We start from the raw sequence: 21,065 nt of genomic DNA, 5'->3' as shown, positions 1-21,065 counted from the left end.
AGTTGGTTTGGGGCTGAAAAGCAGTGTGCCTGCCTTGATCTGCTCAGAGGTATTTTTGGCCAACCAATTCCTGCATTCAAGTGAGCTAACTCAGATTATTTGGGGTAGGTTTCTGTGGAAGAAATGGGTAACACAGAATATGTTGAAGGATTCAATTAATCGTGGCTCTTTGTGACATAAGTCTTGCTCCTTATAAACTGAAATGTGCAATGGCACACCAGGACAACCAGTTTAGTCTTTTTAGATCACTTTGTGAAATCTAAGCTTTGTAATTAAAGCTAGTTTTTACTGTGGTGTTGACTTGAAATTCTTGAAACTCATATCCAGCCCCAAAGTTCATATTTACTAATACCTTCTGTTGTATGATGGAAGCAGCATAGCTTTTGAATGTGGGGGAAAAAGGATCTGAGTTTACTGTTGTAGTTTTATGCCCTTCTCTGAACCTAAAGAGAGAGAGCGATTCCTGAACAAAAGTTGTAAGATTAAACCTAAACCAAAATGGATAGAAGTTCATCTGGTAAAATGTAGAGGTCCATAAAATACAAAGGCGGCTGCTTTTTTTTTTTTTTCTTTTTAGTTTAATTTCATTTTGTTCCTTTGGCTTTCACCTTAATTCTGTTTAAAACACACTTCAGTGCCTATGGACTAGATGACAGACTGCTCCAGACCATGTGGAAATATAGATTTGATCCATGCAGAGCAGTGATCAGTCTTAAATGACACTCAGATGAAATAGTTTGGAGCAGCAGTTCTGAAATCATCCGGTCTACAAAGCTTTGATAAAGTTTTATGGAACCATATAAAATAGTATTTCCAATAAAAAGTTTGATTTAAATTGTAATCTCAGCTCTTCTGGGCTAAATATTCCTGAGTTACACAGTTTATGACTTGCTGTTGCTTAGTTGAGAAATTGCCTGAATTTAATATCTAAGCTCAAGCCAAGCTGTATACTCCTACCTGACCTGTCATGCTGAGCAAACAGAGAGACACGAGTGACAAGGTTCATGGTAGCTGTGGGAGATGCTTGAGTTTTGCTGACGGGTGTTAGCAGAGATTATTCAACTGTTCACTGATCCTGTGAGAGAAAAATGCCACTTTGAACAGTGTTGTGCGGTAGCACAGTTATCTTGCATTCTTTAATTGTGTTATCAGGCAGATAGCTGTGAGGTGAGTGAGTTTGGGCAGGTGGTGAGAGCTTGCCAAAAGGGTGTGATTCACAGTTGTGAAGATAATTCTAGTGTTGTGAACAAGAGTATAAGCAGATCAGTAAACTGCTTGTAAAAACAGGGTAGGAACAGATTTCAGACCACTTTTCTTTGATATGAAGACCCTAGTAACCCAGGATGGTATTGGGAGTGTAGAATTTTATTGATGTACTGATGCACAAGGTGATGGAGAGAACTCCTTGGCAGTAAACGTGTGTACTGAGAACAGTCTGCTTGCAGATCACAATGTGGGATCTGGCCAGTGGGAAGCTGCTACGATCAATAACAGATGCCCACCCACCAGGAACAGCCATTTTGCACATCAAGGTAACAAACACTACATGTACTCCTTGTATGCTATTTTTTTTTTCTATTTTTTTGTCTTGCGCAGACACTTGTGTCCAGTCTGATGTGTTGACTTTTTTTGTGTAGTACTTTTTAGATTTACAGATGAGAGCAGCTAGCTGGGAGCTATATGGCAACAGTATCCAGAGATGAGAAAAACTAGCAGAAATTCTATTTAAAAAAGAATGAGTATTTTGAGAGCTGAAATAATATTACCAGCTGTGAGTTGTACTAAAACAACAGTTGTTGTCTGTTATAACTCCTTTCTCTGATGTCAAAATCTATGAAGAATTAGTTGCTAGAATTCATTTCTCTAAAACTTGCTGTGGTTTGAACTGGATACATGACTTGACAACTTGAAACAGGAGTCTGAAGTGCAGAAAGAAGTTTCTGGCAGCAGTTTTTCAAGTAATTTATTGAGAATGTTTGGGTTGAAAGATAAATCATCTGTAGTTTCTTGTTCATCATAGTGTTGTTGTCTCGCATAGAAACTCATATCTGATTTTGTGCATGACTTTGTTTTACGTGGACCTCTCCTACCAGAGCATAATGCTCCTTGGCAGCCTGGTCAGAGCAGTGACTTTGGTGCATCACCCAAACTCTTCTCTCTTCTCCTTTCCTGGATCTTGCTGAGACATCTCAGACCCATACAGTGTCACACATGGAATTAGTGTAGTGGGTCTCATAGGGCACATTACTCAAGGACAGGTTCTCATGTGCTGGTTTGTCTGACCAGGCTAACCAAAATGTTTTGTGGGTGTGAAGGTGCCCCTTTACTGCTACATCTCCCACGCTTCCATCTCTGCCCCTGTGCCAGGTCCTCTGCTCCTAGTTGTCCCCTTCTCTAGCTCCCGACCCGCTGGCAGTACCAGCATTGAAGAGTACTCAGACACTGCTGCACTGCCCAGATGCTTGTGCTGCTAGATGCTGGGTTGCAAAGTCCTCCAGAAGGGAACCTCAGCTATGGCTGTGACCCTTTCTTATCTTGATTATTTGATATCATTAGGAGTTCTGGATGTTTCTGGTTTTGGTCTTTTTTTGTCTGCAGCCTATTCACCAGCTCTGGCACCAACTCATGGGCTCAAGGCTGGACAGGTTTTGGTATGTTGTAGTTCTAAGCTGCAGTAGAAAAGTAACGGGACTTTTGTAACAGAATCTAGCAACAGGACTTGCCGGAGGGGTGAAGATGAAACACAAAACCTTGCTTTTTTTACACATAAAAAAAGCTAGTAATTGTCTCAATGTTGTATGTTAAAGGTGTTTTTCTGGTAAGTACAATACTTGTACTTCTGTGTACTGTTAATAACGCCATAGCATAGATTTTTCTACCCATTTTTTGTAGTTTATTTCTTAGTGCTGCTTTTAATCTAATTATCTGCTCAGTTTACAGATGACCCGACGCTTGCAATTTGCAATGACAGCGGAGGCTCCGTATTTGAACTGTCATTTAAGTAAGATGATAACTTTACCCATAGAAAGTACAAGAAACTAATGTTGGGTCATAGTTTCTAAAACCTAAGCGAAAAATCCCATTGGAACCAATGAAGAAACTGTCTGAATGTTGAAGGTATAATTTAGGGCTACAGTATAATTTCACAGCTGAAGCAAGATGCTATCTGGCAGTGTAATAGTCAAAGAATAGCCTAAGTTATTAAGGTATCAGTGTATTGTCCAGAATCTTGGCATTCCTTCTGGGCTCTTGGTAGTTGTCATAAAAGTGCTGCCTCTTGCTTTTCCTTGTTTCAATAGCGAGAGCTGCCCTGCAGTAACTGCTTTTTTTTTTTTTTTCTTGGACTCTTCAGGAGGAGGAGGGATGAGGAGGAAGGATTGACAGTCTAGGGAGTCTCATCATGTTCAGGAATTTCCAAAACTTTACTGTTAAATAAGATCTTAAGGATTCTTGTCTGTATTGAGCAGCTGTATGGGACTGCTTCAGTGGCACACTAAAAGTGATCCCTCGAGCTGTGTAAAGGACTTCTTAAAAATAATATTTATGAAGGATCACTCTTGAGATTTCATGAGATTGTTGGGCTAATCTCTTCGTGATAGCTGGCCACCAATCTGACTTCTCTTCTTTGCAGGAGGGTTATGGGAGTGAGAACGTGTGAATCTCGATGTCTCTTCAGTGGCTCAAAGGGGGAAGTTTGCTGTATTGAACCATTACATGCAAAAGTTGAGCTGAGAGACCATCCTATCACCCAGTATTCACTGCTGGCCATGGCCTCCTTAACAAAGGTAACTTGCTGCTTGCCTCTGTGTGAGAAATCACAAAGGAGAAGTTTTCTGCTATATACTCAATTTATTTTACCTTTCTGTTTTTCTTGAAGATACTGGTTATTGGCCTGAAGCCATCTCTGAAAGTGTGGATGACCTTTCCTTACGGTCGTGTGAGTAATGAAGCCAAACAGTTGCGTTTTGGTTTATGGCTACAAATAGTTCCTAGAGTGAAGGGGATGAGATTAGGACCAGGTGTTTCATATCGCTACTTTATCAGCACACAGTAAACTCTGCATTGTGGAACTGGTCTGATGTGTGCACGTTGTGGACAGATAGGAGGCAGAAAGACTCCTTTCAGCTCTACCTGTGTGAAGATGCTGAATTTCTTCAGTAAGTAGGAAAGAAGGAACGCTGGAGCCCCTCAGCTTTGTCTTCCCTGGTGCAGCCTGGATGCACTCACAGATGAGATGTTGACCTTATTATGGCTACAGTCACCTTGGACTGGGGCCGTTGCTTTACATAAAAAACATACCATAGAGCCGTTAATTGCAGGGACAGAGAAAAAAGTGGGTTTAGAGGACAAAACAATCTTCTAAACTCTTAGTTATTTGCTTTCACTAGTCTCTGGTATAATTCTTGAAAAAGCAGCAGGGGGAAGGTGTGGGATATGTTAGATGGGGAGAATGGAGATAAGGTGGCTAGCAAGCTGCTGCTTGTCTTAGTCTATCAATATGTATGAGACTGGATCTACATTAAGCAGCAGCCACTTTTGTTCTGAGTGGCTATCCACTTTTCCAAGAGACACACATTGCCCCTAAACTGTGTGGCTGGACCAAATTGCACAAGCTACTGCTCAGGTGTCAGTAGACCAGGAAATTGTTTTACAGCCTGTGTGTGTACATGGCAAAGTCAGTGAGTAGCAGCTGATGAACAGCCTGTGCCCTGGGATTGAGGTTCTGCTGCATGTACCCTAAATACTGGCTGTGCTTTTTGTCTAACAGATGGACCCTTCTAGTGTCCCTCTTCTGGCGTGGCACTTTGTGGCCATACAGAACTCTGTGAACCCCATGCTTGCATTTTGTCGAGGAGATGTTGTTCATTTTCTTCTGGTAAGCCTTGGATGTTTTATGCTGCTTTTCAGATAGTTATGTCTTATTCACATATGCAGCTGACTGTGTCTCTGTCTCAGTGACAGTATGGTATGTGTACATGCTGGGGATGTCTGCAACTTGCAACCAGCTTGGGAAAACAAACCTGTTGGTCACTGCTCTTGAGCAGTCAGTGGTGCCCTTCCCTGAGACTCACAGGATGGTTTGGGGGCTGGAAGGGACCTTAAAGATCATCAAGTCCCAACCTCCCTGCTATGGGCAGGGATACCTTCCACTAGCCCAGGTTGCCCAAAGCCCTGTCCAACCTGGCCTGGAACCCTGCCAGGGAGGGGGCAGCCACAGCTTCTCTGGGCAACCTGTGCCAGGGCCTCACCACCCTCACAGGGGAGAATTTCTTCCTTGTATCTAGCCTAAATCTACTCTCTTTTGGTTTAAAATCATTACCCCTTGTCCTATCTGTACACCCAGAGATAAAGAGTTGTCATCCCCCCCCATCTTTCCTATAGCCCCTTTCAGTCCTGGGAGGCCGCTCTAAGGTCTCCCCAAAGCCTTCTCTTCTCCAGCTGAACCCCCCCAACTCTCTCAGCCTGTCCTCACAGGGGGTGCTCCAGCCCCCTGAGCGTCCTCATGGCCTCCTCTGGACCCACTCCATGTGTGTCCGTGTCCTTCTGCTGTTGGTGGCCCCAGAGATGCACACAACAGTGCAGGGGGGTTCTGATGAGAGTGGAGTAGAGGGGGAGAATCCCCCCCTCGCCCTGCTGCCCACACTGCTCTGGATGCAGCCCAGGACACGGTTGGCTTTCTGGGCTGTGAGCACACATTGCTGGCTCACAGTCAGTTTTCCATCCACTGATACCCCCAAGTCCTTCTCCTTGGGGCTGCTCTCCATCCACTCTTTGCCCAGCCTGGATTTGTGCTTGGCATTGCCCCAAGCTATGTGCAGGACCTCAGCCTTCTCCATATCCCAGGTAATGAATTTTGTTTCCTTCCAGAGAGGGCCCACATTTTCCTTAGTCTTCCTTTTATCACCAACGTACCTATAGAAGCTTTTTTTGGTGCTCTTGACATTTGTGGCCAGATTTAATTCTGTCAGGGCTTTGACCTTCCTAACCTGATCCCTGGCTGCTCAATTTCTCTCTATGCCTCCCAGGCTCTCTGCCCTTGCTTCCACCCTCTGTAGGCTTCCTTTTTGTGTCTGAGCTTGTCCAGGAGGATTTTTTTCATCCATGCAGCCTCCTGGTGTTCTTACCTGACTTGCTCTTTGTCGGGATGCACCTCCTCTGAGCTTGGAGGAGGTGATCCTTGACTATTACCCAGCTTTGTTGGGCCTCTCTTCCCTCCAGGGCTTTATCCCGTGTTACTCTGCCGAGCAGATCCCTGAAGAGGCCAAAAGCTGCTCTCCTGAATTGCAGGGTAGTGAGCTTGCTGTGTGCCCTGCTCACTGCCCTAAGGATCTTGAACTCCACCACTTCATGGTCACTGCAGCCAAGGCTGCCCTTGAGCTTCACATTCCCCACTAGCCTCAACTTGTTGCTGAAAGCAAGGTCCAGCATAGCACCTTTCCTTGTTGGCTCCTCTATCACTTGGAGACAGAAATTATCATCAACGCATTCCAGGAACCTCCTCGATTGCCTACGTGCTGCTGTGTTGTCCCTCCAACAGACACTGGGGTGGTTGAAGTCCCAAATAAGGACCAGGGTTTGTGAACATGAGGCTTCTCCTATCTGTCTATAGAAGGCCTCATCTCTTCAGTCTTCCTGATCAGGTGGCCTGTAGCAAACCCCCACTACAACATCTGTCCCTGCTCTCCCTTTAATCCTGACCCATAAACTCTTGTTCGGCTCCTCACCCATCCCCAGTCAGAGCTCCCTGCACCCCAGCTGCACATAGAGGGTGACCTCCCTCCTCATCACCCCTGCCTGTTCTTCCTAAAGAGCCTGTGGAGACAATCTGGAGGCATGAGCTTTATGCATTCCAAAAGTGTTGATATGCAGCTTATCTCATTTCTACTGGAGGTAGTAGAATGTGGATTGTTTTTGGGGAGATCACTTGAATTTGAGATACCGTTTTATTTTTTGCTTTAAAATGAGTCTGGAAAAAACCTGTCTAAATCACTAAGAGATAACAGCTTTCAGGTCCTGCTGGCATGTGACTTTAGGGCATGCTGCTCATCTTGTTTAGATCTACAGAAGTTTTGCATGCAAATACGGTTGTTTGAAGGTGATTTCATGTCTGATTTCTTACAAGAGCAGTACCTAGGTTCCAGAAAATCTGGCATTTTGGCTTTGGAGTGCTAAGTTTGTTTCTCAGCTCTGGTTTTATCTTGGACCTTAAGCTTTACTCAAGCACCCATACATTGTACTGTCTGGATTGAATCCTCTTTCCCCTTTATCTTCTCTCTTGGTAAACTTGGAGAGAAAGAAAAGGGTGTACATTTAAGCCTGTTTTGCTGGAGATGTCTGTCCGTGCAATAGCACAAGCCTCTGCACAGATACCCAGCTTGGCTATGGCCAGTGGTGCTCCTCTGCATACAGGTTACTTGAACAGCCATATTACCTGAATTCAGGTCTCTCTTGCTGTACTTCAAATTGTCAAAGTGTAAAACCCCCGTATTTTTCTTCACAGAATGCTTTTTTAAATGATGATTAATTAAAGCCAGTTTCACATTAGTGTTCTGTAGTTCTGACTTTTACAGGCAGAAAGCACAGTAATTCCTGCATGACGAAGAGATGAGACTCTTCATCTCTTGATGAAGACATGAGAGAGAACCTTTGACTGGGAGTTGTCATGCAACGTCTTCCTTCAGTTCAGTAATCCAGTGGGGCTGAGCCCCTTGAGAGTCAGAATGTGAATCAGTCCTGCTTTGGTGCTCTCTGTACGAGTGCTGGCGTTTGCACCCCTTTTAGAAACTGAATTGCCTTATAGAATATGTGAGGTGGGGCAGGGGGCAACAAGCCCTTGAACACATGTAGTGCCAAATTGTTGACGACATACAACTCATGTAGTACAAATAAATGATTTAAAGTTGATCCAGCAGAGGACGTATATTTTTACTGCCCCCTGCTCAGAGCCTTCTGTTTCCTCACTTACATGAGTGGTTTTGAAAGTGAGACATCATGCTCCATTTGAGGAGGGAGTGTGCTGCTACTCCACTCTCAGCGTGCTTGTCTGAGGGGAGCTTCAGACTCCTGGAGTTGGTCTGATGCCCTTTGGGAACAGTGATGCTGAGCTGAAGAAAGTGTTTGAGTTTGAGTTAGCCTTGTCTGATTTCTCTTTTAGGTAAAGAGAGATGATACTGGTGCAATACATGTCACTAAGCAGAGGCAGCTTCATCTACACTATGACCTCATCAACTTTACTGTAAGTACTACAGGATGGTTAATTTTTTTTTTTTTTTGCGCACTAGTTTTCTTGTCAATGTATCTCAATAGTCTTTAGTTCTATACCGCTGACTTTACAAATGTAGCCTAGGAAGTGGCTGTGTTTATCTGGGACTAACTAACCGAAGATGTCCTTAAACTTGGGACCTGGTAGAGAACCAGCACAAGTGAAATAGCAAATGGTAGCCAAAAGATGAAAAATTAGTAGTATTGAGGCAACAATAGTGTCCTTTCTTTGGAAGGAGGGGTAGCCTTTTTGAGGAAATATTTTCAAGAGCCAGAGAGAATCTGGCAAGAAAGATTTTTATTCTGTATTATCACTAAAAAGAATGCAAGCTTGTAATTGGCTCAGTAAAATTCTAGTGTTTCTATATATGGGTGTTTTCTAAAGTACTGTAATTATTTGATGCTTTCAACAAAAGAAATTGTTCAATTCTAAAACACTTTTACAGAATACAGCAAGTAAAACAAAATGCCAAGATGGACATCCACAGAGATTGGACTTTGTTTGGCTGTTTAAAAAAAAAATAGATATTGTGAAAGCAGTGAAAAAAAGTCTTTATTTGCATGGTTTTGAACATAAAAGCAGAATATTAATGTCAGACTTCGAGTTAAGTTTAGATGTACTATTTCTCCTTTAATGCCTCCTGATGCCATATTTACCTCCTGACAGGTGTTGTAGTACTCTTGGGTTTGAGACCTTTGGGTAGGAAGTGTGCTAGAGCCTAAATAGTGCATGAAGAGGGTAAGATGATATTTCAGAAGGAGCCACCTTATCTTTACCTTTGGGGTTATGCATGTGTGCTGTGACCGTGTATGGTAACAAAGCTACTAGCCATCCTAGAACTTCCAGTATTGATACTCAGGGATATGGCCAAAGCCTGTTTAGTTGTCCTCTAATTGTGTATGCGTGGCTGAAATCTGCAATTTGTTGTTTTTTCAGTGGATAAACTCACGGACAGCAGTGCTTCTGGACAGTGTGGAGAAGCTGCACGTTATAGATCGTCAGACACAGGAGGAGCTGGAGACCATAGAGATCTCCGAAGTTCAGCTAGTCTACAACAGCAGCCACTTCAAATCACTGGCTACAGGAGGCAACGTCAGCGAAGCCCTGGTAGGCACTAATGACCTGCTTGTGTTAGCTGACTGTTTCAGATATGCCCTAAGTGGAAGTCTAGAGCTTGGGGAAAAGAGCCTTTCTGAAGCATTTCAGAAATCATACACAGCACTGATGTGGCCACCTAACAGACAGTTCATGTTTCTTTCTGTGCATTGATGTTTTTATGAGCTGCTCTTAAGTTACCAAGCTTTGTAATACTCTGTAGAGGTAAAAAAGCTGATGTGCTTTATCCTTCAAGGATTCCTACAGGCATTTCTATTCTCTATGCCACAAATACTATGCTGTGGCAGTGCCTGTGCAGTACATGCATTCCCTGACCTTGTCTCATGGATTGTCATGCAGGGGTAGAGAGGATGAAACAAGTTGCATACGCTTGTAGGTACTGTACTTCTTTCTTGTTTGAAGTGGAAAACCCAAACCATCCATACTAGTGGAGGTTGCAACACTTCAGGCATTATGTTTTCTACTTTTTCCTCTTTTGTTTATTTGTCAGTTTCTTTTGACTTTCATGCTTGTTATTTGTTTTATTTGAACCCTGATGGTGTCTGGACATGTTCTGTTCCTGAAGTAGGTCTTAATTTCAGTGGTTCCTGACAGCTTCTGTAACCTACATGTGCCTTCAGATGCAGACTCACTTTGATGTTGGTTTTGTATTGCCACACCATTGTGAAGGTTTTTTCAAAGCCATGGTTGTGGGACAGGTTATTGCTTTCAGTAGAAAACTAGTTTCTCTATTTTGGAAACAGTTTGCCAAGAGTGTGTGTAGGAAAGGGCCTTCCATCCTTGCATTCAAGCCTTTCAGTGCTTCACCAGAGTTAGCCCAGGGGTTCTGAAATTCTACAGCTGGACGATATGATTCCTGTTCAATTCTGCTATAGCCCTGTGAGACTTGCTGGCCCAAACAACTAGCAGAAGGCTCATGTGGGTCTGTAGTTTGGAGCTGTAATTTCAAGCCCAGCATATAGTCATGACTCAGCTCCAGAAACCCAAGGAGAAGTGCCTACAATGCAGGATGGCAAAAAGAGGCCTCTGTCATGGTTCCCTTTGAGCACCAAGGAACAGAATTCTGGCCATTCAGACTGGAAGAAGCACTATGAGGAGTCTTTGCAGCCTTTAGATCTACATAGCTGTTGTTTATCTGGCTTTCACTGCTTTATCTGCTCTCATTTCTTTGTGCTGCAGATGCAGGCTGAGGAAGAAAGAGGCAGAAGGTGGAGTCTAGTCTAAATTAGCTTATGTACTACCTGCTATATGGCCTGGAATTCCCAGGCACAACCTCACAGAACATAGCTACAGGTTGGCACTAAGGTGGTATACGAGCTCTCCTTGCTAGGATATGTCGTTATTCAGAGCCTTTCATGCAATTCCAGAAATTCTGCAGAGTCCTGTGAGGACTTGTGGTGATTATCAAATCCAGAGACATGCAACTTGAAAAACTGGTGGGCTCAAATAAGTACTGCCTGTTAAAATGCTATTGTGAGTCTAGAAAAGACCCCTACTTCATTCACAGACTGTAAGTGGCAAGTGAGATCTGAAGTCTGTAATGCCATTTTGAAACACTGAGGATATGGAACAGGCAGTCTCTTTCCCTGCATTTCAGCAGGAATTACAAGACAACCTATTCCAGAGCAATTGAGTCAAGGACAACTTCTGATGGGAAGCTTGCTTTTTTTTTCATGTCTCAGAGGATCAGAAATATACCTTTTCCTGTGTTAGTTCTACAGAGACTCTGGAAGGCAAATCTTAGATGAGGTTGCTTCTCCTGTAAGAGATATTCTGGTTTCAGAGATGCTGTGTTTGTGGATGGAGACTGTGAGGCCCCATTCTTCTACTGCAGCATCTAAAGAAAGATGCAGGGATTATCTTCTGCTTCAGCCTTAGGTTCTGTGCTGAGCAGGTTGGAGTGTTGTTAGGGACACATTTTTCAGCAGTGGGAAGAGACCCAGGAAGCTTCCCCCTACCTGACCAGACTGAGAGAAGTACAGGACAGACAGCTCTAGCTGGTGTAACTGCGCAGCAGAGTGGGAAGTGAGCACTGCCCATGCACTGTGGTAAAACCTCTGATTTTGATGCGATCCTCCATTTCTCACATAGCAAATGTGCCCATATAGAGCCTTTTGAACACTAGTTACTGGCACTCAAACTTTTCTTGTAGCAACTCTCACTTCAACAAAAGTCTTTCCATCTGTGTCTCCTACACATTTACTCTTGAGGAAGATTTGTGAGGAAACAGATGGTAAGGAAAAAGCTCCCATAACTTTTTTTTTTGCATCTGAGGATAGACACACAGCATGGCTTGTGGGTCCTTGTGACTCTGTCAGTCTGGGCAGTCAGAGCTCAGTAGTGCTTTAAGCTGCATTCACAAGCCAGAGGGAGTGCCAGCAGAGTTTTTTTTATTTATATCTTCCCAGCAATCTGTGGTGGTCTCTCCTAATCCTCATTTTGTGATTTCTGAACTACAAAGTGTCCCTAAAGTTCACATGTATATATGTTTTTTGGGAAACTTTACAGCAACAAAAAGCAGTTTTACTTGCATGTAATTTTCTCCCTGTAGGCATTGGTTGGAGAGAAAGCTTGTTATCAGTCCATCAGCAGCTGTGGTGGTCAGATCTTTTACCTTGGAACTAAGGTAAATGTGGGGAGTTTTTAATAAAAAGATGGGGCATTCACTGTTGAAGGTAGCTCATTTTCTGCGGAAGGGCAATTTTTTATTTTACGATGTGAATCAGGCGTGGGTTATTTGTGCATGTATGTCATGGGATGAAAGAAATGTGCAGTAATTTGGTTTTAGCCAAGGTATGGGCTAAATATGACATTGTCATAGCTTCATGGTATCCTGGTTCATGCTGCTTCAGGGTAGATTTAGTATTACTTTGCTGACATCTCCTCTGTTCTAAGCTTCAATTTCTCTGTCCTAAATGTGCTAGTGAGTAAACAGAAGAAAATGAGACAGCAGGGAAAACTAGACTGTGTTGGATGGAATGATAAAAGGAATATCCTATTCATTTTCCCATTCTGCAGTGCAGGCTGTCTGTGAAAAGGCAAAGAGAGGTGGCCTATAGGATGACATGTGGAAGCAGGGGAAGAAGTGAGAGATGGTATCTTGGAGCAGATGGGTTGTAAGGCCATGTAAAGGATGTTTTCTGTTAAATGTGAACATCCAATTTATTCCTGCCGTGCCAAGCTTGAGGGTTGCTTTACTTAGTTTCATCTGTACCAGTATGCTCTGGTGGGTCTGTGGGATACCAGAGGGTGCATGAGCAACTGTAAGTAAACAACTCTTTTTTTTTTTTTTTTCTTTTCTAGTCTGTTCACGTCATGGCATTGAGAAGCTGGAGAGAGGTACATTGAGAGGAAAACTGTATGGCTTAGTAGGTTCAAACTGCTTAAATATAGTTTGGGAGGAGGGAGGGAGCAGTTGTGAAGCATGTTCTGAGCGTTGTGGTGAGGATCCCTGATTGCTACGCACAGCCAGCACCGTAGGTACACTGCTTTCCATGGTGGGATGCTATAAACTTGCAGGCTGAACGGAGACCTTGTTCTCCCAAGCAGGGCATAATGCCTTGCCATATTTCAGCTTCTGTCAACAAGATAAGAGTTGGTGCAATGTATGACTTCAGAGGACTGTGTCAGTCTCCCAGGTAAGCATACAGAAGTGGAAGGAAATCTGGTTCACTGTACTTTGTCTCCAGCTGCTGTAGGAGCTACATCATAAAATCCATCAAAGACTGCCTAGAAAGATCATTGGATTTTAGATCTTTGTTTCTTTTGGTAGAAGATTTTTTTTGGAACATTATTTCTCTGACAGCTGAAACACTGTCAATTTCCACATTAAAGTTCTTAGTGATCTGTTTATGTCTATTTGTTCCTGTGTTGCTCTTTTCACTGAGTTAGCAGTTTTTCCTTTCTAGATCATCACTTTGCAGTATATTTATTCAGTGTATGCATGTTCTCTCTCAGACTTTGTTTTGCAAGGCTAAGCAAAGCTCTTTCATCACTCTCGTGTAAGATTGCCTTCCCATTCCTTTCTTTTTTCATAGTCACTGTTCTCTGCGCCTCCTTTGTGCTCAGTTTCTTGAACATAAGTAAACACTTTGGTGTGTATTACTCTGGGTAGAGTCTTAGAAAAGTCATGCCCAACGCCACCTGTTTTTCACTGTCTCTACTAGATAGGTCATTCCTTATGCATCCTTGGGTCTTATTTTGCTGTTCCTTTGGCTACATGATGTCAGTGGCTTGTGGCACTCTGGAGATTCACCCCATAGCCAAATTCTGAGTTCTGCTTTAAGTTGCTTGTACCACTGGATTGCATCATACTTCTATTACCCAGCTTTAGAGGCAGTCCTGTTTTATCTGTCTTTCTGGTCTAGGGTCTCACATCACATGTTGGCAGTTGGTCATCAGCAAACTTCGTTAGTAAATTCAGCTTATGCCAAGTTAGTTGACCAAATCACTGTGTAGAAGGGGGCTTCGAGGTTGATTTTCAAGGAATTCCAGTAGTAATTTCTTTCCAGTCTCACAATTTTCCTTTAAGCAGCAACCTTCACCATTTTTCTTGTTACCTGCTTTATGGCTCCTGTACTCATTCATGATTATTAGCTCCTCCATATGACATTGTATCGGGACCTTTAGTAAGATGCACAGCTCTATTGAACTTTTATCCAGTTGCTGCTTTTAGTTACCAAGATCACTTTCCGCTGCTAGTTTTCCCTCCAGCCATTCACTACTGACTTTGGTTTAGTAAACTGTTAATGAAAAGTCTTGCTTTGACCCATGATTTCAGGTACTGTTTTTCCTGGAATTCAGAGGTCAAGCACAACTTAAATGCTCTGTGCCAACCTCCTAAAGTACTGTATGGTTTCTGTTGTGCTGCAGGCCTCTTTATTGTAGGGGATGAAATCAAGAGTTGTAATTGAGTATGTGAGGGATTAGAGTGTGAAGCTGAGAGTTAGTTCTTGCTGCAGTACAGAATGCTGGGCTGAGATGCAGCAATCTCACAAGTAGCACTTTAGCATTTTGACCTAACACATCAAGACTAGTGGTGCTCAACCTTGTATACTAAAAATTCCTTAAAGCAGAAAATACTTGTGATCTTCAATCCTGGTTGAGTGTGAGCTCATGAGAAAATAAAGTGTAGGATATGATGGAAACATGGCAGAGTGTTTTGTTGTGCTGTAAGTGACAAGGCAAGGATGGGGAATGGAAAATTTTTATTCTTTGTGATTGCAGACACTCACTGATGCTGTGGGTCTCCATCCATCGAGTATCTAACCTAAAATGTAGCCCACAGGGACTTGATGTACTGCGGCCTGACATTTCTTAGTCTTTTTTAACTGTCCAGCAGAAAATGTACATATGAGAGAATCTTTTTGAGATACTGTCCTTTAGTGCAATGTGTTGAGGTCTTCTGAGGTTTCCTCCCCTTTGCTGTCAGGGATCCCACTACTGAGAAATGCTGATCTTAAATACAAGGGGGTCATCTTTCCTGTAATGCTAAGGTTCAGTATTACTTATTATTTTAGAGAGTTGACCACCTCCTGAAACAAGAGCGTCTCACGGATGCCCTGGCTCTAGCTTGGTCTTTTTATGAAGGTAAAGCAAAGGCTGTAGTAGGTAAGTTTGGGTTTGTGGGGTTTTTTTTAATTGAAACTCCTGTGGAAGGTTTTAAACCTATGGATGTACAGAAATCACTTTTTCAGGAAAAATAAAAAAAAAAAAGGAAGAGAATTGAATTGAAGAGAGAAAGTAGGATGTGCTGCTTTGGGTTTGATGGAAACACCACCTTTATGTGGATTGGTTTGATTTTTGGTTTTTAGACTCATAGTCCCTTTCTCAGCCTGCTGTTTTCAAATGAACATCAGAGTTGGTCTGTGTTGTGACTCCTATCTGTTGTCACTTTGCCATGAAGGAGGTGGAGCCCAGTGTTGAATATGTAGCCTGCTAAAATATTACTGAAGGTCATGCATGACCTGTTGGTAATATTCAGTGTGATGTTCTGTCAGCAATGCCGAACAGGATCTTTCATTCAGGTCAGCTCTGACTATACAACTGACTGAAAGAACTGCTGGATTTTGGCACCAAGTTTCCTACAAAGGAGGATGCTTTGTGAGCATTTAGTTTGTTATGATAAACATGCTAATTATGCCAGAAACTTACACTTGAATGGTCTGATTTGGACTGCACATACTGACTTTTCAGCAAATAACTTCTGATGATTTTGACAGATGAGACTCAAGTTCTCAGGATAAGATCCTCCTCCTGTGACACTGCTAGTATCTGAAGATGTGTCTCATTTTAATGCATGGATATAAAGCGATTAAACAGATAGTTTTTCAGTATTCAAAAAATTACTGTATTTTTGAGTTGGCATTTAAGATTTTTTTTTTCCCCTTATACTGCAGTTAATTCAGCTTCTTTGCATCAAGGCATCCTCCAGCAATTAGCCTCATGTACGCAGTCTTTGACAGCCCTCCATTAATTGTTGTCTCAAGGTTAACAGCATTTGGATCTGTTCTTGCCATTTCTGTGCTGGAACAGTCTTTACGTTGGGAGAATAAACTCTTCAGAAGAAGAGTGAGCTAAAAGTAGAACACAAAATTGTGTATTTAGATATCCTGACCTCTGCATCTCCAAGATAGTGGTGTTAGCATCTGAACTGTGGGATTTTTATATTTTGATTGGTAGCTTAGATGAAAAAGCTGCCTTTTTTTTTTTTCCTCCCCCTCATTCTTTCTAGGCTTGTCTGGGGACACAAACAAGCGGAAAGCAGTCATTGCAGACAGAGTGAGTCACTGATCTCTTCCTAACTGGATTTTCATGTATGCTGATGTAATACTGTGTTCCTGGAAAGAATGGCTTCTGTCCTCCAGAAGTTAGTTAATCCAACTAGCTCTAGAATGTGTACATGTGCCTCTTGCTAAGATTGTGAGCAGGATTTTAGAAGAGAGACTTGGAAATACCTTTTGGGTAAAGGTGGGGATAAAATCTGCAACATTAGCAAATCAAAACATGACATTATCATCCAGACCTTGAGATATCTGGTCCCCTCACAGTGGAGAGAAACCTTTTTTGCAGGTAACTCCAGAGTTTCCTGACCTTTGGTTGGCAAGTGTCCATCAGTATGTAACTTGCTGACTCTCAGGATGGAAACTTTGCTGCATATATGCATGGACATGGAAAAAACTCTTCAACTGATCCTGTTCATTTGTCACAGGAACCTTTTTCTGGGAAGAGTATGTTTAAAATACACAATTATTGCAATTATTATTCAAGTGTACTTTGTTCTTCGTGTATATTTTGCTTGTAGGTAAATAAGTTTTGCTGTTCAAGATAGCTTTGTATAGCTTCAAGTGACTTAAGCTTTGGGTAAAAACATGGCCCAGATGAGCTTTGTGCTTCAGGGTGTGTTTATCTGCCTGCAAATTTGCTGGCAGACTCTCTGCCCAGGTTTTTGGTCAGTTAAAGTTAGTGTAGGCCTTTAATATCCCACTGGGCTGCTTCTATGCCCTGTCATGCCATTGTCTCTTGACAGCCTCTTCCCTACCCACGGTAGTTCATACCCAAGGTGGGACAGCAGAGTTTACAGAGCTGCCAGCCCTCAAGTCAGCCTGTGCTACCAAGTAGGGCCTGTAATGTAGGGTTGGAATGAATTTTCTTGTTTATTGTAATTCAGATGGTTGAAATCCTTCTCCATTATGCTGATCGGACTTTGAAGAAATGTCCTGACCAAGGAAAAATCCAGGTTATGGAGCAACATTTTCAGGTATGTTGCTCCAGAGGATTCTCTTGTACAGATCTTCTGATTTTTTTTTTTAAATCAGACTTTGCTGTAAAAATACTTGTCTATTTTTGAAAAATATTGCTGCATCTCAGCTGAACTCTTCCCTCTGTTGTGTGCACTAATGAAATCAGGACTTAGTTCCAGCTAGGCAGCAGAGCAAAACCTCTGCAGAGGTGTGATTAGAGTTTTTCTCCATATGAACCAGTATATGGGAAAACCTGTAACTGTGCCAGCTACCAGCTGATTCAGATAACTCAGTGATTCTGCTCTCTATTGGCCAGGCTTCATTTTGTTCTCTGCAGGATGTGCTATTTGGCAGGATTTTTGCCAGTCCCTACAGCTTTTTTTATGTTTCTTCTGCAGGACGTGGTGCCTGTCATAGTTGATTACTGTCTGTTGCTCCAGCGCACGTAAGTCTGAGTTTGCAAGCCTGTCTCCCAAGGCAGACCACCAACCCATGTAGTCCTGAGTGCTGCTGCCTCTAGTATCACATCGTCGCCATATCATATATCACATCACAGTTTAGAGGAATGCTTAAAAGCTGATAGTAAGGTTGGGGTACTCGGTACTCAAAGAAAAGTGTGTCTTAAATTTTCATTGCTGTGTTGAGGAAGAAAAGTTTGCTTCAGACTTTCCCCCACATCATCCCCTTAAGAAAGAAGCTGCCTTGATAGATTTTTCCTGTCAACATCATTTCCCCTCTAACAGCAGGTTTTTTGCTGCAGCATCCATAGTCAATTTATTCTGTGTAGCTGCATGTAACCTGCATTAGTGTAGTAACAGGGCATTCAGCCTCTGAAATACAGAGAAAACAGAATTTAATTTGGAGCCTTCAGAGTAGATAAGTAAGGAGATTTTAGTAAGATTATTTGATAACTAAACACTTCTTTCCTCCTAGGGATCTATTATTTAACCAGATATATGATAAGATGGGTGAGAATTCTGTAGCTAAAGGCATCTTTCTGGAGTGCTTGGAGCCATATATCTTAAGTGATAAGCTGATGGGAATCACAGCTCAAGTGATGAAAGACTTACTGCTTCACTTCCAAGACAAGAACAGGTTGGAAAATTTGGAAGCCTGCATTGTGCATATGGATATCACCAGCTTAGACATACAGCAGGTGAGCTGTTGTACTGTGTGCTGTATTGGGTGCCTCTGAATAAATGACATCCTCTGAATAAATGACAGTCAATGGTGCAAACTCCTTGTGCTTTTGAGTACTGCATGGCATGTGGAAAACAAGGTATCACCTTTCAACAGACAAGATTTATGTGGTTCAAGCCATTCATGCCTTTTGGTCACTAATTTATAGCAGAACTTAGCCTTGTGTCCCTGGGATCAAATGCAATGAGTGTGGGCATTATTTAGCATGGTTATTTCCATCCTGTAGCACACATGTTCCTATAAACATGTTTGCAACCCCAGTTTGTGTCCTGGCATAGGTTAATGCATCAGCAGCTGAATGTGTTGGAAACTACTAGTCCATCAGGATTAGTCTGATATTCACGGTTGGTCTTTCCTGTTTTGAGTACCTTGCCTAACATCAAAGGCTTCAGGAGCACAAAAAACTGGAGTTGCATTTGTCAGTTTGGTGCCTGCCAGCCTGCTCTCCTCATGTGCTTGCACTTGTGTGACAAAGTTAGTGGAGCAAGGAGGTGTTCCTGCTGGGTAGTCTTGTTTTTCTTGGCCAGTTTTTATTCCCACAGCATAGCTTTGCATTCCAAGGAGAGAACTGCTTGGGAACTTGAGAAATCAATTTACTAACTCAACCAAAAGGAGAACTAGTGCAATCAAAGGTTTTGAAGAACTGATTGTTTTTTTTTTTTTATTCCTTAACCTCATACAGGTCATGAATGTTAGAATCTAGACAGTTAGATTCCATGTTTGCTGCATGAGCAATAAGCTGGATAGGCCCTTTGGGGATTTGGAATCCTTGCAAGAGACTAGTTCTGCAATTGGAAATTCTCATTCTGCTTTAAGTCGTGCTGTCAGATGATGCAAATGCAAGGACAGGGATTGTATTTGAGAGACTGTAGAAAGAAAACTGTGAGCTAAGGCCAGCTCTGTATGTACACTGTGCTTTGTTTCCCTTGCAGGTAGTTCTTCTGTGCTGGGAAAACCATCTCTATGATGCCATGATCTATGTCTACAACAGTGGAATGAATGACTTCATTAGTCCTATGGAGGTAGGAAAGATGCTCAGTGCAGCAAGCTCTTATTTGTGCACAGTCTCTGAGAAACAGCATTTCAAACCCAATGCATTATCTTCTCATTCAGTGTATATATATTCTTTTTTTTTTTTCATTTAAAGGGAGAAATCACATATGATAATATGCAGTTTATTTGTCTAGATGCAGTAAAGGAGAAAAGTAATTTGTAATTACTGTGCTTTAGAACACAAATTTCCCTGCTGAGGTAGCAAAGCTCTGTAGGAAATTGTCCTGTTAATAAAATAAATGTAAAACAAAAGCAACACAAGAGAATAACATGATGGCTTAAAGAGATTGTATTGCAAAACTGTCTGCGAGCAGCTTTGTTGCTGGTGGTGAGCCTGGCCTGTGTGGCATGACATGCTGTGAAAGTATCAACTCTCTGCACAATGGAATTAATGGAGGTGTAGGCGTGAGAGGTTCTACGAACACCACCTGATTTTTTTTTCCTTCATACTGCTTCCTCTGCTGCCACAACAGTATATTAATACGTATTAAACTGTAATAGAAACAAAGGGTGACCTTACCTGTGTACACAATTCAGAAAAAAGGCTAGAAGCAGTCCTTGCAGGGAGGTAGGCTTTGTTCCTAGCACTTGGGTGTGATCCATTAGCAGTAAGCACAGGACTCAGTGTAATGCTGTAAGTGAAGGCCCTGTTGGTGCTGCTGCTTGTAATCCTGAAGATGGGCCTGAGATACCAGTTGCTCTTGAAGCCTATAGCTGTAACATTACGATGTTTCATTATGGAAGCATGCTGCTGGTATTTTCTCTGTAGTGTTGAAATAGAGAGCTGAGTCCATTTGAGTGTGAAAATCTTAAAATGCCCAATTTCTAGCAGTTATAATCTCATTTCACTTTTTTTTTTCCAGGAAGGAGACTTTTTAGGTGTTCATCATTTTAAAAAGGACTTCTGGAAACCTAGCATTAACTGTATGAGGACAGATAATTTTTTTCTGCTTTCTAGAGCTAAGTATTTAGATGAGTCCTCATTCTCCACACCCAAACCAAAGGGTTTGGTGACCCTGCTAGGTGGACTGAAGGTTTGCATAGTCTCTAGTGGCAGAAACTTCAAGAACAGGAAGCAGGGCTGGTCATTCTTTTTGGGACTAGTGAACATTGCTTTTTTTAAGTGTGAACTGTGCTTAGGGTTAGATCTGACTGAATGAAGGCTGTTTTTTCATATGTCATAACATCAGCTGGGAAAAGCTTGCCACATCTTGGTGTCCTCTGCACCTTTTAGTTATAAGACATAGTGAGAAAGCGCAGCTTTGGGGAAAGAGGCCCCATTGATCTCTGCTTTAAAACCATGCAGATTCTTTGCGTTGAGCTTTTCCAGCTGCTTGAGCACTGCCTTCCTTGTTACAGAAGCTGTTCAAAGTCATTGCTCCTCCACTGAATGCTGGGAAGTCTCTCACAGGTACAGAATTCCTTCCCTTTAAGGGTTTCTAATTTTGATATGTGATGTTTTGACTATCTCTAGTCACTTCAACAGAGGGATGCAAAAAAGGAATATATATCCAATATAAGGGTCTTGGAGAACTGAAAATTTTGTGTTCTAGTACTATTTACTGTATGTAAAGCTGCTCAACTTTCTGTGTGTAAAACTGTGCATGTGTGTCGAGATGTTTTGCTAACAGCTGGGAAAAAGAATTGAATCTCTGTATGTTGTCTCGTGAAGAAAAGGTGACAATTTTTGT

At 42.3% G+C, this 21,065-nt stretch overlaps 1 protein-coding gene across 3 annotated transcripts in view; it reads left to right on the top strand.

The window, feature by feature from the left end:
• VPS8 (VPS8, CORVET complex subunit) overlaps nucleotides 1-21,065 on the top strand; it is an 86,800-nt gene that overhangs the window by 16,186 nt on the left and 49,549 nt on the right. For 2 of the 3 annotated variants that reach the window (XM_026855425.1, XM_026855424.1), the window contains 16 exons: nucleotides 1,446-1,532; nucleotides 2,934-3,001; nucleotides 3,632-3,785; nucleotides 3,878-3,937; nucleotides 4,769-4,876; nucleotides 8,156-8,236; nucleotides 9,200-9,370; nucleotides 11,931-12,005; nucleotides 12,683-12,718; nucleotides 14,899-14,989; nucleotides 16,113-16,159; nucleotides 17,049-17,138; nucleotides 17,520-17,566; nucleotides 18,055-18,277; nucleotides 19,254-19,343; nucleotides 20,734-20,785. In XM_026855425.1, coding sequence (XP_026711226.1) covers nucleotides 1,446-1,532; nucleotides 2,934-3,001; nucleotides 3,632-3,785; nucleotides 3,878-3,937; nucleotides 4,769-4,876; nucleotides 8,156-8,236; nucleotides 9,200-9,370; nucleotides 11,931-12,005; nucleotides 12,683-12,718; nucleotides 14,899-14,989; nucleotides 16,113-16,159; nucleotides 17,049-17,138; nucleotides 17,520-17,566; nucleotides 18,055-18,277; nucleotides 19,254-19,343; nucleotides 20,734-20,785 — 1,480 coding nt within the window. The remainder of the gene's footprint in view (nucleotides 1-1,445; nucleotides 1,533-2,933; nucleotides 3,002-3,631; nucleotides 3,786-3,877; nucleotides 3,938-4,768; nucleotides 4,877-8,155; nucleotides 8,237-9,199; nucleotides 9,371-11,930; nucleotides 12,006-12,682; nucleotides 12,719-14,898; nucleotides 14,990-16,112; nucleotides 16,160-17,048; nucleotides 17,139-17,519; nucleotides 17,567-18,054; nucleotides 18,278-19,253; nucleotides 19,344-20,733; nucleotides 20,786-21,065) is intronic. The other variant, XM_026855426.1, reaches the window with a different exon arrangement.

Source organism: Athene cunicularia (assembly GCF_003259725.1).
Source record: "Athene cunicularia isolate RWA chromosome 9 unlocalized genomic scaffold, athCun1 chr9_part2, whole genome shotgun sequence".
Classification (NCBI taxonomy): Eukaryota; Metazoa; Chordata; class Aves; order Strigiformes; family Strigidae; genus Athene; species Athene cunicularia.
Note: the sequence above shows the minus strand (reverse complement) of the source record. Positions and strands in the feature narration are given on the sequence as shown.